At 37.8% G+C, this 18,399-nt stretch overlaps 1 protein-coding gene across 1 annotated transcript; it reads right to left on the bottom strand.

Annotated features, from left to right (window-relative positions):
- Nucleotides 1-739: 739 nt before the first annotated feature.
- On the bottom strand, nucleotides 740-17,364 carry LOC140239510 (enoyl-CoA hydratase EchA19-like). Its single transcript, XM_072319341.1, has 7 exons — nucleotides 17,243-17,364; nucleotides 14,102-14,272; nucleotides 12,834-12,922; nucleotides 10,818-10,962; nucleotides 6,247-6,396; nucleotides 4,978-5,118; nucleotides 740-4,100 (listed from the first exon to the last, which is right to left on the bottom strand). Exons 1-7 carry the CDS (start codon nucleotides 17,316-17,318, stop codon nucleotides 4,000-4,002), a joined length of 873 nt encoding a protein of 290 aa, XP_072175442.1. The 5' UTR covers nucleotides 17,319-17,364; the 3' UTR covers nucleotides 740-3,999.
- Between the last annotated feature and the right edge of the window lie 1,035 nt (nucleotides 17,365-18,399).

The raw sequence follows: 18,399 nt of genomic DNA, 5'->3' as shown, positions 1-18,399 counted from the left end.
TGATCAAAAAACTCGGACTCCTTTTGATCAATTTCATTTCGCTCGGTACTCCACGACCGTAGGCATAAAATGAATATCGTTCATCATTTAACGTGGCACATTTTAGGCCACAGACATAACATTTTGAGAAGACAAGGGTTAAAGATCTTTTATGTTAAATGCAATTGTAAGCATTAACAATGTGATTCCGCTATATGTCTAGCCTTGCAATGGATGGCACACAACCAAACAAAGGTATAAAGCTACATTGTATATCTGTTCCAAATTCCTACGATCCCTCGCCCCGCACCCGAAAAACAAACAAAAACAAAACAAACGAAAAACATTGACAAACAAACAATGAACCAACAGACACTAATAATAGTTTTTTTAACACACACAATGCAAACTTTCGCAAAATTCCCAAGTAGATTAGAATACATCTCAGACAAACTGAGACACAGAAAGAGAAAGGTGGAAATATAGGAGAAAAGAAGAAAAGGAGAAAAAGACGACAGAATGATGTATTCAGAAATCACTCCATATTTTGCTCCTTTCAAAAAATAAGAAAAAATCATCTGGAAGACACAAAGTTCAGCATGGTAATACAAATAGATTGGTAATGAATACATTATACACTACGCAAAAAAAAAAAAAAAAAATATATATATATATATATATATATATATATATATATATTATATATATATATATATATATATATATATATATATATATATATATATATATACTTATCTGTATCTGCTAGTGCTCCAGGTTTGAATTTCAGAAAAGAAGGCCTTTGCTAGAGAAAGATAACGCCTGGGACCACTAGACTGTGCAGAGGTGGATAGTACGCGTATACATACATGGAGAATTAGCTGTAGCTGCAGTAGTAGAAACAAGGAGGTACGAGAGAACTCTCGTACCTCCTTGGTAGAAGTAGCAGCAAAAGTACAAGACTAGGTATTACATGTAGTTGATGAAAGCAAAGGAGAAAAAAAATACACATTCATATCAAACTACTCAGTACAATGTATTTCCTTCAAAATCATTGTGTTATTGGGCATTTTGATATTCCATATCAAAGCCTGTTGTAACTTTTCCTGTGCCTTTGACAATGCATGTCTGAACTTCAGAGATGATGTACCTCATATATATTGTTCATTGATCATTTGATGAAAGAAATAGAAATTCAGGAGCACAATATCAGTCATCTCATTCTTTGCTGCCAAAGTTCATGGAACAGTGTTGACTGCTGTCTTATAATGAACACTTGAATGAGATAATGTCAACATCCTTGTGGGAGATAAGATGTTGGGTAATGCTAACAAATCTTGGCACAGCAAATGTTCATATGAGCACAAGGAACTTGCGTCTACACAGACACATTGATATGTTTACACATGATTTCTTAACGTTCAATGTCTCTACAACTCCAGATAGTCACCGGAGATAATAACTTGAATGATAAGAGGTGAGGGGTAGTCTAGAATCACATACTATATACTCATGCAGATAAACTTCTCAGTACAGTTTAAAATACAAACACATGGATAGGTTTCATTCTTCAATGAATTTCTATCTCACAAGTACAGTGTAACAGAGACAATCACCACAAGACATTTACATATGTGACCGTGCACCACGAAACAAACAAAAAGTCGCACACAGTGATTTTGTGTGAGGACTGAAGATAGGTAAAATGGGTCAACCTAACCGATCTTGAGTTTTTCATATTTTCTGAAAGAGCAAGTCTTTTTCTATATTACATAAAAGTTTGGGATCATAATACAAACAGAGACTTGCATTTTCAGCAGTTTTTTTCGAACACTTTTTGGTGGATTAGTGTGATTAGTCGATTCTCATGATAGAACCTCTTCCCATTTCTCAAAAGCCTTGTCCACACACTTCACTTTCAACTCCAATAACTTTGAAGAGAATGACGCTACTGCATTGAAAGTTGGTATTAATCATTTACAGAATGTGGCAATGAAGCAAGCTCAATTTCAACTTAATCTGATAATCACTTCATTGTTGTTGCTCCAGTGGTCAACATCCTGTTTTTTGTTCAATTCATTCCACAGCTAGCATGCCGCTTGGTAAAGATTTTAAGCGCTTGAATACACTGTGTACTTCAGAGCCTGTTTTCTCAGTTCTCACTTTCCAGAGTGTGTCCTTGCGTTGCAATATTTAGATAGGTTAGGAAAGTCCACTTGAATTGAGTTATACACCACTTTAAAGCTTAGAGTCTGCTCTTTTAAAGAATCTTTCCTTAACTAAAAATCCATGTTTGGCGTCTTTTTGTTGGTTTTGTGATGCAGGGTCAAATATATCAATAGAGTACTTTGCAGTTTGCTCTCTAGTTTACCTTTCCCACTTGTTGTGGTGCTGAAAGCAATTTTTGACATAATTATTCACATTATATACAAATGAAGATTATCATGTCACCGGAGTCACAGCTATATGCTCCTTCACTTCACTCCTTGAAGGGCTCTTTCAGGTAGAATTCCTTCAGTAATGTCATTGAACTACCCTGTAAAATTTAGGAACCGTATTCATAGATTGTTTTACTTTGTTTTTGTTTTGTTATGTTTCTGTGCTTTTCTTCATTTTCTTCCTTTTTTTTTTTTTGTTAATGCTCTTGTTTTGCTCTGTCTTTTTTTTATTCTTGACACATTTGAATGTCAGCATGTATGAACTTGGACACCAGGGACACAATTAAATATAAATTATTTCAGATGCATACTATAAATCAGAATAAAGTCTACAAAAATGACCACATTCCCACTATAGAGCTACATGCAGCATTATTATCAATATTTAACTACTATAGCATACTCCCTGCAAATGCAGGCAACTGCAATATCTTTATAATAGCATAATATGGTAAGCATTTCTCCAATAGTCAGAATACAAGCATCAAAAGCAGAGCAGCCAACATTATAGATCAAAATCTGAGGGGTTCAAATGAACAATCATGCAGATACTTGTGTGTTTTACAGGCAGGCACTTGTGCTTCACATGCATCACAATTATATAGGCAAGAATAATTCTCACTCTGGGGAGACTTCGAAGAATCTTCTGACAGAATAATTCTGAAGAAATGTGTCATTTTTTAGGGAGACCCCTGAAGTTTTGCCAATTTGACGACTTTGCAAAAGCGAAATCTAATAGAACAGACCAGTTCCCACTCTACAAAGATGATTCAAATACATCAAATTTTGAACTTTTTTAAACAAATCAAATGTAAAGCAAGATATCATCCACTTACGTAATCCAACTTGTTTTTATGAATAACAAGGTCCGTCGAATGTGTAGATATATTCTTTCACTGTCACATATAGAAATCAACTAGGTGCAGTCCGTAGCATTGTTCAACACAACTCTGTTTCTCAATATAACATTTTTCTCATATGACGTATATCTGATAATGCGCAGAATGAACTCCGAACTCACTTGCTGGTCTGATGGACAGTTAGGATGTCCGTGCAGCCACGAGCATCTGGTCAGCCTGTCTAGCTTTCATTTGAAAGAAATGCTAAATACAGTTGTTAACATATGCTGGGCTCAATCTCTTCACTTCTGACAATTACTTTATTGACATTAAGTGTGACATCTTTACTAGTAAACACTCCTTGTTCTGTTTAAAGTTTTTTAAATCAGCAGGTCACACATTAAACAACGGAATAACAAACCTGGAAGAAGGGACTAAGTGGGGGTCAGGTCAAATCGACCATCTCTCCTTAAACCAGTTAGCTGAAGTCTTAATTTGCCTTTGATTTAAAATAATCAGAAATCATGCTAACACTAACGCATACATTGTAAGATCTGCAAGATATTGATATGTGACATCAATTTCCATTATCAAATAATGAGATGAACAAAACATATTTCTGGCAAAATTTTAACAGCATGTACTCCATGCATTTCTCCTTGAAGACATGGAAATTATTGCACAAAATATCCTCTATGGCATTCACATCTTCTCTAGCCCGTAGCATTTCCTCGTGGCTCACATTACAGCTTGCTGTTAAAATCGTCAAACCTGCCACTGCGCCCGCTTCCATCTGCAAATCGCTTCGCCCCAGGTACAGACTCCTGGCGTATGACATTGAGGCCTGCATTAGTGACAAGAAAAGGAGTGATCACAAGCAAATGAAAAGAATTCTCATGTTGTTGCTGTTGTTGTCTTTGTTGCTGTTGTTGTTGTTGTTGCTGCTGCTGCTGTTGTTGTTGTTGCTGTTGCTGTTGCTGTTGTTGTTGTTGTTGTTGTTGTTGTTGTTGTTGTTGTTGTTGTTGTTGTCGTTGTTGTTGTTGTTTTGATTCCCTATTTCTATGTGAGTGCTTTGGGCCCATGTTTGTTTTGGATCAAAATTGGAAGTTCAGGAAATGCATAGGTTATTATCTAGACATTTCAATTTGAATGTTACCAGCAGCTCAGTTGTCCAGTTATTTGTTAAGCACATGATATATAGAAAGCCTTCTGGGTTCTGTTGCACATAATATATTAAACCGTCAAGGACAAGTCCCGAGTAAACTTGGACAAATGTGTATGGAAAATGCGTGTTGCAGCAAAATCAAACTGTCCTCAACAGGTTAACCTACTGGCTTCTGTTGCATAAAAGCTGAGGTCAAACAAAAGGCTGTGAATACTCAATTCTGATTGGCCGACACCCGACTCACTTTTGATTTTACGACCTATCTTTGATTACATATTTTTTTTTATGCAACAGGGACCTGGGCCCCAATTCATAAAAGATGTTAGGATGGCAACTCTTGCTGGAATGGCAACTTCCAATAGCAACAGCCAATCAGGAAGCCGGATTCCTGTCATTACAATGACAATTGCCATTCCAGCAAGAGCTGCTATCATGTCAACCTTTTCATGAAATGGGGCCCTGGACAACTTCAACAAATTGGCTTTGACCACTTTACGTGTCATACACTTGAAACTGGTAAAAACAAACTGGACCTACATTTTACTCAACAACCTACCTTGATCATGTTCATACTTGATGGCCTCATCAAATGATTCACAGCTGAAAGTGTTTCTGAGTGTGGAGTTTCTGTCAGTCCTCATGCAGGTTTGCGGGAAGGAGGCGAGCTGTCTGGCAAGTTCCTTGGCTTCTTCAAGAGCTATGGTTTTTCGAAAGCATTCCAAAGAATGTCAGAAATAATGTTTGCATTGATGCTGTCACCGCAAAAATAATAATATCATGAACATTATCAAGGTATACATATTCATTTGAAAGGTTCTATGACAGTCACCCCCTGGACAACTACCCCAGATTCTTCCCTGACCCTAACCCTAACCGAAATTCTAACCATAAACCTAACCTGGCCCAAATCTTCACTATAACTTTATCCCCTATCACTTATGGGTATTCAGGTTAGGACATAATTGTCCTCGCGGGGTAATTGTCTTGATACAATTCAAACACAGAAGAAGAAGAAGAAGATGATGATGATGATGATTGTGATGTAGTACTACCAACATGGTTGTAATATCTTCTTTCTGAATTCTGCATAACAAAGTAGAACACCTTTGATCAACAAAAAGATGATAACAAAGACAATTTAGTACTAAATGATAACAGAAGTGTACCCTACAAAAGTCATTAGTACCACCTTTATAACTGATCATCTGTAATGTTCTGCGATGATCATGATAATAATGGTGATGATAAAAAAAGATTATTTTTATATTTTACACTAACTAGAGTTAAGAATCATGGTAGTGCCAGTGTGGCTGTTGATCGCCTCAATTCTTTGCTGTCATTAGTTGCACTGTTATATTAGACCTTGCGATGATTGACCCATTGAGAACTAACTGATGATTTTTATATAACATACATTTCTAATAGACACCTGCCAAAGCATACTCGGGACTAGTCTTCAAAAGGATAAAACAGTTATGATGATAATGACAATGATTGAGATGGTGATGTTGATGACGACCTCATCTATGGAACTCATTCACACTAAAAATCCGTAAGGAGACATACTACACCCATTCTACAGGCTCTTCATAAAACGCCTTTTGTTTCATTGAAAGTTTGAGTAAAATTACATTTTGGTTGTCATTATAAAATATTGTGTACATAGCATGCTATGGTATTACACAGGTTCTTGTGATCCGATAGTGAAAAGGTACACTGTAAGTGAACAGTATGTCCTAAACTTTAATAGGGTTTGAAATGTTATTTTGGTTAGGTTATAAGCCCTTACCCCAGGAGCATTTCAGACCCACTAAATTAAAGGTACCTTTTCCATCAGGGACCACACGGTTGACCAGACCAATCCTGAGGGCCTCATCAGCACCAACTGGTCTACCTGTGAGGATCAGGTCCAAGGCCCTTGACAGACCAATCAGCTTGGGGAGACGCACTGTGCAGCCATCTACAAGAGGGACACCTGTAACAAAAATACACCATTACACAGAGAATTTGTAATGCACCAACTTCATCTTGTAAAGATTAAAAGATGTAAAGATGCTCAAGTTTTTAAGTCCCTGCATTGCAAGTACCCTGTATTATTATAATTGTTGCTATTGAGTTCAGAGAGAAATCATTTTTACAGTGGCCATTACGTACAAGATTTTACCTATTTTGGGAGCTGAGAGCCACTTTTCTTTGGTTTGTAACAACTTTTTTTTTTTAAATTCCATCCTTCTTCATCCATGTCAAACTCATAGATGTGCTCTTCCAAAGAACACTCTCATATAATACAGTAGGGTCTACCATACACAAGCAAAATGCTTGATATTCAATTACAGTTGAACCTCTATTATCCGGCCTCCCTTTATCCGGATCTCTCTATTATCCGGATGCAATCTCGCCGTGATTTTTTTATCTTTTTTTTATAATTACGGGAGGAAACACACATGAATTACATATACTTGATACATTTCTTAATAATTATTTAGGTAAATCATCCCAAGAATTTATAAAAGAAAATGATTTCCGCTTGCAAACACGAACCTCTATTTTGGGGTCTGTTACTGAGTGTAACAATGAAAAGGTCGCAGTATACACATTACTACATGTGGTACTACAATGGGCTACATCAGTACATGTGTATGTGTATGTACCATAGAGCTCTATTATACGGTATGTACATATATGTATAAAGCATTGAGTCTCCCGTATCCGGCCAAATCCCGGTCCCGACTTGTCCGGATACGAGAGGTTCAACTGTACTCTGTAGTGTTTGATGGGCTGCAGAAGTACATGCGTGTAAGCTGTGACAAAAGTCTTTTATATGCTTTTTTGTTGCTCACTTTATTGACCGATTCTGTGACGCGCTATGTGTATTTTTGGCATGGGCAGCGCCATTACTGCGGTGTATCATCCGACCCCCCCTCCTCTCTCCCCACCCCTCTCACGCGCGCAGAATGAAAAACTGATGCATGGTTGTTTTAGCCAATGGGCGTCTCGTACTGAGTGCGCGAATGCTTGCTTAGTGCGTGAACCTTTGTTACAAGTGCGCGATAAACATGTTGCCCGTGGGGTGGGGGAGAGCAGGGGGGTCGGCTGAGACACCGCAATTTGAGCTCATGGCTGCGCCCAGTGCCATAAAATGTCTGCTGCCCTCAACGAACCCGAATCGGTCAATACACACTGAGCAGTGACATCATGATAAAGAGTGCATGCGTAACTCATTTCAGCACTCTTGATGAGCCCATTCTGTAAATGTTTTGATACTACGATAGTTCCACCCAGTCTCTCTCAAATACACATTTGCAGGATAGACAGAAAAATCGGGAGTTGCAAATTTGATAATGTCGAGAGGACAACATCTGTAGTAAAATTTCGCCCCAAACTTGATGGGCCAACTGGTCAGTTATCTTGAGCTTCCAATTGAACCTGGCTTGGAAAGGGATGCACAAAGGCTTACTTGCCATGCCACCCATCTAGGCATTCTGAAGGTTAAAGGTCGATTTTTGCTCTAAAGTGTAGGCCCTATGCACAAATGCATTTAGAAGAAATGAGTGAATAAATTTCAGTTGGGTAGCAACAAAAATGTGAAATACTGACCAAAAAGATTTGCTAGAAGCATTGCAGTCTCACAACATAATTATCTGATCGTGGTTGCGTGGCTGTGTGATGTAGCTGCATGCAATTCAAAACTGCTACTAGGGCATGATTTGATCAACATGCATGTAGGGCAAATGAGCAGCCTTCTACATGCCCACTACTGACCAAGGAGGGCGCTCTAAGAAGAAAAGTCAGGTACAGAACTTTCATTACTTCAAACTTTTGATTAAAAAAAAAAAAAAAAAAAAACTAGAGATTGTAATTTGTCATCACTGACAAATTAAGGTGATCCGATTTTTTTTTAATCAATGATTCAAATCCTGATCGCAATAGGCATGACCATGCAGGTTTCATCTGTGTTCAGAGACATTGGCCGTGTGATGTTTGGATTCTCATTTAGAAAAGGGAGTCATATCTACCATCTTTGGTACCAAATCTGTATACACTATAACGAAGATACAGCAACAAGTACATATGACCTTTGACCCCACTTTGCACAACCTAGATGGCATCTGAGCAAAAAGTGGTTATTTTGTGAAATGATTCTTGTAACATGATCTTTCCGTGTACAAAATATGGAAAAGATAAGACATGTATTCACCAAGAGACAGGATGAAACATTTGTGACCTTTGACCCTAATTTACATACCCAAGATGGCGTCTGATCAAGTAGTTGTTATTTTATGAAATAATGTACGTGACATGAACTAAACATGTGTAAAATATGGGGGTGATAGGGGCTGTTTTTCTTGAGTTATTGCAAAGAAAGTTGCAGAAACATAGAAATATCTCAATACATCGAAGATAAGCTTTAATTTCAACCAAGTATTATAACATGATCCCGACATCATATGAAAAAAAAAAAAACAAAGAGCACGTAACGATAGCGCAAAGTCTCAGTTACAACATGTTAAGATCGTAGAAAAATTCACCGAAGGGTAAGTGAGCTAGTGCTCGACAAAGACAATCATGTCAATTTTCACATCTAGAAAAATTCCCTCCCATAGAGATAACACGTCATAACGAAGAAACAGAAAGAAGTACATATGACCTTTTGACCCCACTTTGCACAGACAAGATGGCATCTGAGCAAAGAGTGGTTATTTTGTGAAATGATTCTTGTAACATGATCTTTCCGTGTGCAAAATATGGGAAAGATAGGACATGCATTCACCAAGATACAGGATAAAACATTTATGACCTTTGACCCTAATTTACATACCCAAGATGGCGTCTGATCAAGTAGTTGTTATTTTATCAAATAATGTACGTAACATGAACTAAACATGGGCAAAATACGGGGGTGATAGGATATGTTTTTCTTGAGTTATTGCACGGAAAGTTGCAGAAAGAAAGAAATATTTCAATACATCGAAAATAAGCTTTAATTTCAACCAAGTTTTTTTACGTGATGCAGACATCGTATGAAAAAGCAAAGGGCACACTTACGATAGCACAAAGTCTCAGCTACAACATATTAAAATCTTAGAGAAATTCACCAAAGCATATGTGAGCTAGTGCTCGATAAAGATAGTCATGTCAATTTTCATTTCCAGAAAAATTGTACTCCCATAGAGATAACACGTAAACTGGTCAAATTTGACAAGATTACTTTCAATCCATTTTTACGAGGTGATGCCGTCATCTAATCAAAATATTGTTATAACAGTAATGAAAGAGCATTTAATAAGCTACAACATACTGAAATCTGGATGGAAATTGACAAAGGATTAGTGAGATATGCCCGAATAAACTTGAAATTTGATGACGTCATTTTGAAAATTTACTTTTTTTACTTTATTAAGAAATTTCATATCTTTTAATCATTTTGCCAGCATTGCCACCCCATGAAATGACATGTACAACTCATCAGCTTTCAAAATATGTAAAGAAAATGGGGGGTCACCGTCCATCCTGACGAGTAAAATCGGATTTAAAATTGGCGGTTTTTTGGCATAGTTGCACTGTATATCGCCATTGACGCGCGCGCGGAATTTCAACTTTGACGGGCCCGTATGACGTCATATTGAGTCGGATTGACTTGAAACTTGGTATAAATATTTCTTGACATTTCAGACATCCGATCAAAGTGAAAAAACTTGAAATTTCAATTGCAAATGAGCTGTGCGTGCGTATATGCGCGCGCGCGTACGCGTCCGTCCGATTTTTTCAATTTTTCAAAAAATGCTCCACATGAACTGAAACGTGTGCAAAAAAATTTTGAGCTCGATTGGAGCATACAAATATTTCAACGCGCGCGTACGCGCACGTTTTAAGAGAATATATGAATTTTGAGAACATGAGTAAAATGCGCATAACTTGAAATATATGTGACGTAAATTTCATTGAAAAATTCTATTCCATTAATGAGATATGATTGAGAATGTGTTTTCATATAATGACGTCATAGTGACGTCACGGTCGATTGATCACAATGATACATTAGATTTGTCGTCTTTGGGACATGATGCATACATGGTATAATTTTGAAATTGATAGGCAGCGGACTTTCTGAGCTAACCTCTGCACAACTTTTGGGGAGAAATAAAGAAATAAAGAAGAAGAAAGAATCCGTACAGATACAGAAGGTGATCCGAGAGGATACTCGGATCACCTAAAAATATATCAATCAATATTACAGAAAATCTATTACCGGTACAGAAAGTTTCTTGGTACACCCTTTCGATGCATTGCAAGCAAATTCAAAATGGTGATAGACGAACTCTGAGCCATTCTGAGAACTATGCTTTGCTTGAGAAGCACATGTGCATCAATGATATTCAATTATTGTGCCCCTACCAAATCTTCTGTTGAAGATTCCCATCACTGTGCTCTTCTCAGCAATCCGCAGGTCGCACATGATTGCCAGCTCCAGACCGCCTGCCACGGCATATCCGTTAAGGGCGCCGATCACAGGTTTGCTGAACTGAATTGCTGTGGGACCCTTGGAAAAAAAAAATATAGGAAGACATTTTGTTATTACGCTTTATTCACATACCAGCATTATTTACATACCAGTACACTGAAACTCCACCTCCCACCCCCCCCCCACCCCCCCCACACACACACAATTTTACTGGTTAGCATGAAATTGGAGGGTATTACAATGTATACAGTGCACTCCCGTTATAACTAACACAGTTATAACGAAATTCCGCTTACAACGAAGTAAAAATTCAGGTCGCAACATTATCCACTCTACATATTTTTATTGTTTATTTTTTTGGTTATAATATCGAAATTTCGATATGACGAAAGAAAATTGCCAGTCCCGAGGACTTTGTTAAACGGGAGTCCACTGTATTGGATGACAGTTATTGTGCCCTGCATATGATCATATTGGATACAGTAGCTGTCATACAGCCTGAATGCGAATTCACTTCGTCATTATGTATGGAGAAAATATCCTTGGATTCTTAAGACATATAACCTGATACATGGAGCATTATTATTTCATTATGACATATTATTTCATCCACAACACAACTATAATGTTTTGCATCTTTAGCATGTCTGTGAAAAAGTCCTGAGAATACTCGAGCAGGTGTCTATGGGAAATGTGTGCTATAGCAAAATCGGTCCATCCCCAACAGGTTTAATGTTTTCTCATAAATTGCTGCACTCATTCAGTGTCCATTATAAGCATGTATTTTGTGTTGACTCAGGTGTACCTCATACTCATGTCATTTACCACTTCTCAGCTTTACCTGGAAATGTGTGCAACGATGCTAGATACTCCACAGAGTTACATGTAAAATACACAGACCTAGCAATAGGACATAACTGGAGCAATGCTGGCTCATTTGCAGAGAGAACACCGAGTATTGAGTGCTTTGATACACTTCCCTGCAAACATTTGAGTTGGTAATAAATTCAGCAGCTGGACAGTGGAGAGCTGCATTAAATCTTGACCAAGAATTGCCTTTTTTGAGCTCTGAATATTGTTATCATAGTGGATCAACTACTTGACATGAATAAAGGAAAATACATTGTACTGTCCTCTCTACAGCTACACAGAAGCCGCATGGATATTATAATACACGAGACCAAAGACCAACAATAACAGATAATTTTCTTTTCTGTGGCAATACTAAGCAAATGATTCATATTCCACAACAGAGAGAGCAAAACAAAGAGACTCTGAAGTGCCAAAGCAAGTCAAAGATAACCAGCATGCCTGTATGGCCCGAATTCACGAAGGTAGTATTTATTACCATTTAATTTATTTTATTACCATCAGATTATGTTGATATTACATGAAATGAATCCAGTACTAAGTACTTTCTTATCAGTACATAAGACTAATTTGTCAAATTTTGGAGCCATTATGGGGGTATTTTCGGCATGGTGGTACGTACCTACAGTGTTGTACATTTCATGTCAACATGTCTGTTTCGTAGGCACTTTCTAAACATCGGAAGTGAGTGATGGTTTGCCTGTTCTAGCGATGATTACAGATGTTTTGTAGTGCAAATATACAATTTTTTTTTTAAAAAGCTTTCTCATGATAACTCAGAAAAAAAAAATCATGAAAAAGAAAACAATGGGTGCACAAAAACTCACAACTACTACTTTCACTTGACAACTTTGTTTCTATTCTTGGAATTTTAGTTAGAAAGCAGGTAATTCTGTTGGAATATTGAAAAAGAACAACAGAGTTGTTCCATTATGGCTACTGGAAAATGACCTAATGTGCATTTTTGTGTACTTTGTGATATAGAATCATATTCTTAGTAGCAACATCTCCCTCTGGAGAAACAGTCTATTTGGATGTACAGATCACTGTGTGAAGGGTCAGCATGGTCTCTAGCCTACCATTGGTCCAAGTTGCAAGGTCTCTGCTGTCTGTTCTGGGTCAAGGCCAGCTAGTTGTTTCAGATCCCATCCAGCACAAAATGTTCCCCCTGTAGTATATGATTCCATGAAGTGATATTCATTGAAAGACATTAATTACTAGTATTGGAATTCCATAATACTCAGTGACAACCATAACATACATGTATACCACTAACTATTATTTTGTTTTGCAGAGGTAAAGACCTCTTCAAATTTCTGTCATTTTATTGCAAAAGTGGAAATTTTTGCTAGAGTAACTTTTATTGCTCAGCCTGTCAAGAGGAAGTTTGTGTGTTTTAAATTCCACAGAATCACAAGATAAGGTAGTACTACATACAATGTATGGCAAGCAACACATTTCATGTACTTTTGATTTTATGTTAATTTCATTCTGTGTGAAATGCATTAAAATTTCCACACCACAAAAACTAGGCTTTTACAGTATTTGGTTGATGTGGCGGTCTAATCAGACCATTTACATTACGTCACACTATTCTACAAATTACTTCAGTAGTACATGTAGAATAACCTCATGTGATACAGTTGTACAATGAATGGTTAATATTTAGTATTCATCTTATCAAGACAAAAAGATATATGGAATTTGAAGTTGTTCTATCTGCACAAAACAGTGATCTATAAATAATTGCAAACATACACTATGTACAAATAACATGACGCAGGGGCAGATCCAGGAATTCCTTAAGGCGGGGGGTGACTTTACAACAAAATATTTCGATCAAAGGGGGGCGCGTGCACCCCCCCCCCCCCATTTTTAAAATTCTGTTTGTTTTAACAAAAATTAAAGGGGGGTGCGCGCCTGGTGCACCCCTGCCTGGATCCGCCACTGTGACGCACTGATGTCATTATTGTGCTTTATACTTTAATATTTCAGGTTTTGGGCTGACAGTTTAGCTTAATCCCATTAACCTTCAAATTTTTGAAATGCATGATACAGAATATTAAAATTTTGTACTACAATGTATTTATTTAATTTCTTTTTTTTTTAATGGAGAAATATGCAGATTGGTGGAAGATTTGTGAAATCATCACCTCACCTGACTTGCACCTAAAAGTTTGCAACAAATATCATCAATTTGTAACATATTATGTAAGATTCCACAACTTTATATCAAATTTTAATGAAATGTACATGTACTCTTGCTTTTCTCTCATTTGATTTTTATACTCTATCTAGCCAACATAAAACATTGGCACCTTTGCATTTTAGGATGAGTATTTCTCACCTTTCCCATACAAGATGGCTACACTGAGACTGGGGTCCTCTTCAAACCGACAGAAAGCCACCTGTAGCTGCCTGGCTGTCTCCACACTCACAGCATTCCTCACATCAGGACGATTGATGCCAATCAAGCATACAGCATCCTCTCTATCAACCTCCACCAAAGAGGCTGATCCTGGACAACAAAATGAATGAATGAATGAATGAATGAATGAATAAATGAATGAATAGATAGATAGACAGATAAAGATATAAGTAAATACATACATACAACATACCCGAATAAGTAAATGAATGAATAAAGAAAGAAAGAAAGAAACTGTTCTTTTTAGAGATAAATTAAAAATCAAAAAAAAAACATGTAAAATTACTTTTATTGTCATTTATCCAAACTAGCATCATGAACGTGGAACATTTATGATTTATTTACAGGTAGTGTGTCTGTTTGTATATATTTGCACATTGTGTGTTTGTGCTGGGGTATCATCCTCACAGATCTACTGTTGGTAATTAATGAAGCCATTATTGTTACAATTAAGAATATCTCTCAAAAATTGGTTCATCCAACAGTGGCAAGAAAAAAAAAAAACAACACAACAGTAAAGGATAGCTTCAGGTAATGTAGTTTTACATTAAGTACAGATAGCCTGTTACTAATCATGTTGAAATAGTATGCCTTTTTTTCTCTCCTCTTTCCTTTTCTTTTTGCCTTTTAGCTGGGATCTTGTGCAGTTGGCATGTTCTATTAATGAACACTATCCATTTTCTCTCTTTTTTTTCAGCATTCTACAAGTCTGAATATTTTGGTTAGTGGTCTATAGTGTATGATGCGGATTGTGTATTTCATTACATTTTTTAAATGTCACAGATTGTCAACAAAGTAACAGATAAAATATCAATTCACATGTCCAGAATTATTATTCAAGATTAATTACTTCTATATGTAATTCATGCTAGAATTATAACATAATGCATACAGGTACAACTGAATTTATTATTGTGAAACGTGTAAACAATGTCCACAATTATAGTACAGCTACAATGTAACAGGCCTGTACCAGTATAGATACTCACAAAATGAAATTATATTAAATTTAGACCACGGATGTACATAACTGGTGTTAATTTAAGACTTATAAGAGTAAGATATGCTTAAAGGTTGTTTATAATCTATTTTGCAAAAGCCGCAACATTTTTGTATTTAATGTCTCTGAATCACATGAGCGTGGTATGGGTTCGAGGGTTCAAGCACATGCAAAGCCCGACACGTTTGCCCTCAGCAAGGCACTTTGTCCACAATGCTGCTCTCCACCCAAAAGTATAAGTGGGTACCTGGTAGGATGAGAATGCAGCATACTCAAATTCTTGTGCTACAAGTTTGTACATCCTCAAAAGCCATCAACATGTTTGTGCAACATCCTAAAGAATTTGCAACAATTAAGCTAAACTTCAAATGTATTCTATTTTACAGGTGAAAAATTTATGCAAAACATAAGAAACATCAAACTATCTGGCACTTTGATATTCGTTTGCAAAACATGAGGGAGAACACTGAATGTAACAGCACAAAGAGAGATAATCTGAAAAAAAATATTGTGTATTACGTGCTCATGCATGTCCCTCATGTGTGCTCCAAGCACATGCACATACAATTTCTGCAACAGCAATATTTTCAGATTCTGAGCTTGCAATGTGCTCAAATTTCAAGTTGTGGACCACTCTAACGTTAGAGTTGTATTACTGTCAGCTGTCTAGGCCTATAGTACCAGTAGGCCTACTAGTAGTAGACTACAGGTAGTAGTAGTAGTAGTAGTAGGCCTACGTAGTGACTAGACCTAACCGCAGCAGCGACCCCATACGGACAAATACGTGTTACTACGTTACAGCGCCCCGCGACGGGGTTATACTAGACCTAAATTTACTTACTAGTAGTAAGTAAATTTAGGCCTAGTAGTACTACGTAAGCCTACTACTACTACTACTACCAACTGTAGTCTACTAGATCTACTAGTAGGCCTATATAGTATAGGCTATAGTATACTTCTTCTTCTCCTCCTCCTCCTCGCCTCCTTCATCTCCTCTTCCTTCTCCTCCTCCTTCTCCTCTTCCTCCTCCTTCTCCTCCTCCTCCTCCTCCTTCTATCCATTCACTTCGAAGTATACATACAACCTACCCAATTAGCGGTTCTAGCCTAGCTTTCAGCTTTCTAATAGACCTTATGCATATGACGTCACACGGTCTTACTAACTGAAGGGCGCCCTCCCTCAGAGGGCAAGCGATGCGTCGCTAGAGCGTGCTTTTACACGCGAGGCAATGGGCATTTACACACAACATCGGTGTTTCTTTTACTGTCTTTTCTATTGCATGTAATCTACAGCCCTAGATCGGGAAATTCAAGCTTGTATAGCAAAATCGACATTTGAGGTATGCATTGCACTCACCAGGTTACTGATATATCCAACATTTTGGCACAATTTTCATGAAAAAAGATGCAACTACCAGCGGTCGTAACAGCTCATCAACCTACGAATCCGTTAGCCAATCACATGTGAGGTAGATTTCTACGTGTTTTTTACTAAAACACGTACCTCGCATGTGATTGGCTAATGAAATTCAAAATGGCGACATACATTCAGCGAACGGCGATGTTGCGCTATGGATACAAATTTCTGCGATATAACCTAGGAATTCTGTAGTTACTGTGAGTATTTCGATTGCACAATGTGAGAAAATTACCTAAATATTGCTGCATAATGTGTCATGTCATGTCAAACTTGTTTGATGGTAAAAAAAACCTGCCACTAGCCTGGGGACTGGCGGCGAGTGAGGCGATCGCCGCTAGCGCGCATAGGGAAAGCACATACAAGCTGCACGCCTCTGCGATGTCAAGGACTTCGCTTGCCCTCTAAGATGGCGTCGCGAGAGGTTGTCAAGCGAGTGATGACGTCAATGCATAAGGTCTATTCGATAGTAGGCACACAACAGTAAATTATTCGATGGAATTCGGTTTCACAGCAACACAGCAGCAATGACAGTATGTGGGACTGCGATGACATGGTCTGTTACCAGTGGATCAAAAAACATTATCGTCCAAGGTCCCTCTGGTTTAATTATGAATTTGACATGCCCTAGGAGTTTTTCTCACCTGTAGAACACTGCCTGAATGTAAAAGCTCTTATTCCAGAAGATGGAAGCCTCCGAAACCGTTGTAGAAATGCCATTCCTTTCTCGTTCCAGCCGACCCACAAATGATAGCAGATACCAGTAAACAGTCAAAATTTGACACGCCACTGATCGACCCGCGATCGCAAGATCGCGATCAAACTCACCTTTTATACCTTTGGGAGCAGTGATTTCAAAAATGTTCAAGATATCACATTTGATGCATATGTGTAGGTCTGTTGTATCATAAAACATCCTACCGTATGAAATATTTGCAATAAAACCTAAAATATAAGGAAATATCAGGGTTTTTCTCAATAAACCGTAACTGTATACGGTTTAGTCTGGAAACATTTTTATTATAACTATTGTTCACATTTCGTGTATTTAACAACACTTAACATCGATTATACGGATTCAAATTTTGACAGTGGTTGTTTCTATCCCTAACTCACATTTTAGAACTATTTTAAAGCACTAATGCTTTCATCTGCAAATGGTAAATTATGCCTTTACGGCACGGTCACAGCACGGGGCCTAGGGTTCATTACCACCACCTGCTGCACCTGGCAGAGGAAGGCAGCATGCAGGGAGGTGGAAAAGGAGGGGGGGGGGGGGGGGTCAAAGGTTAACTCTGACAGTAATTAAGCTTCCATCCAGGGCCGGCGAAACCCGGTGGGTCCAGAGGGTTGCCCCCATCCCCCGCCCCCGGGCCCCCCTCCTACTTTTTTTTTTTTTTCACCCGTAGACCTATGATACTTGGAAGTATAGGCCTACATAGGGTGTCACCAAGGAATGACAATTCGGAAGGCAGGAATGTGGAAAAGGAGGGCCCGGGGGAGGGGGGGGGGGTCAAAATCCTAACTCTAATTCTAAATAATGACAGTAATTGAGCTTCTAGGGCTGGCGGAACCCAGGGGATTATCCCAACCCCGCCCCTCCCACTTTTTTTTTTTTTGCACTTGTACATAGGAATACATAGGGTATTTTGCATTATGAATAACTGAACAATTATGTAAATTATACAAATTCAACGCAGTTAAAAAGTTTGAACCCAGGATAGATGCTTTATAAATAGATTTCATTGTCTTTATCTAAGTTTATTTCCACTATACTTTTCAAATCTTCAAGTGGGACACG

This window comes from Diadema setosum, chromosome 16, assembly GCF_964275005.1.
Source record: "Diadema setosum chromosome 16, eeDiaSeto1, whole genome shotgun sequence".
Taxonomy (NCBI): Eukaryota; Metazoa; Echinodermata; class Echinoidea; order Diadematoida; family Diadematidae; genus Diadema; species Diadema setosum.
This window is presented reverse-complemented; position numbering and strand designations above follow the sequence as displayed.

What these genes read in the sequence shown, in the direction of transcription:
- LOC140239510 (XM_072319341.1), bottom strand. Translation starts at nt 17,318, where the DNA reads ATGGCATTTCTACAACGGTTTCGGAGGCTTCCATCTTCTGGAATAAGA. An exon ending in ATTCAGGCAGTGTTCTACAG is followed by an intron (nt 14,273 to 17,242) that starts GTGAGAAAAACT and finishes TTTGTTGTCCAG; the next exon opens with GATCAGCCTCTTTGGTGGAG. An exon ending in CCTTGCAACTTGGACCAATG is followed by an intron (nt 10,963 to 12,833) that starts GTAGGCTAGAGA and finishes TTTTTTTCCAAG; the next exon opens with GGTCCCACAGCAATTCAGTT.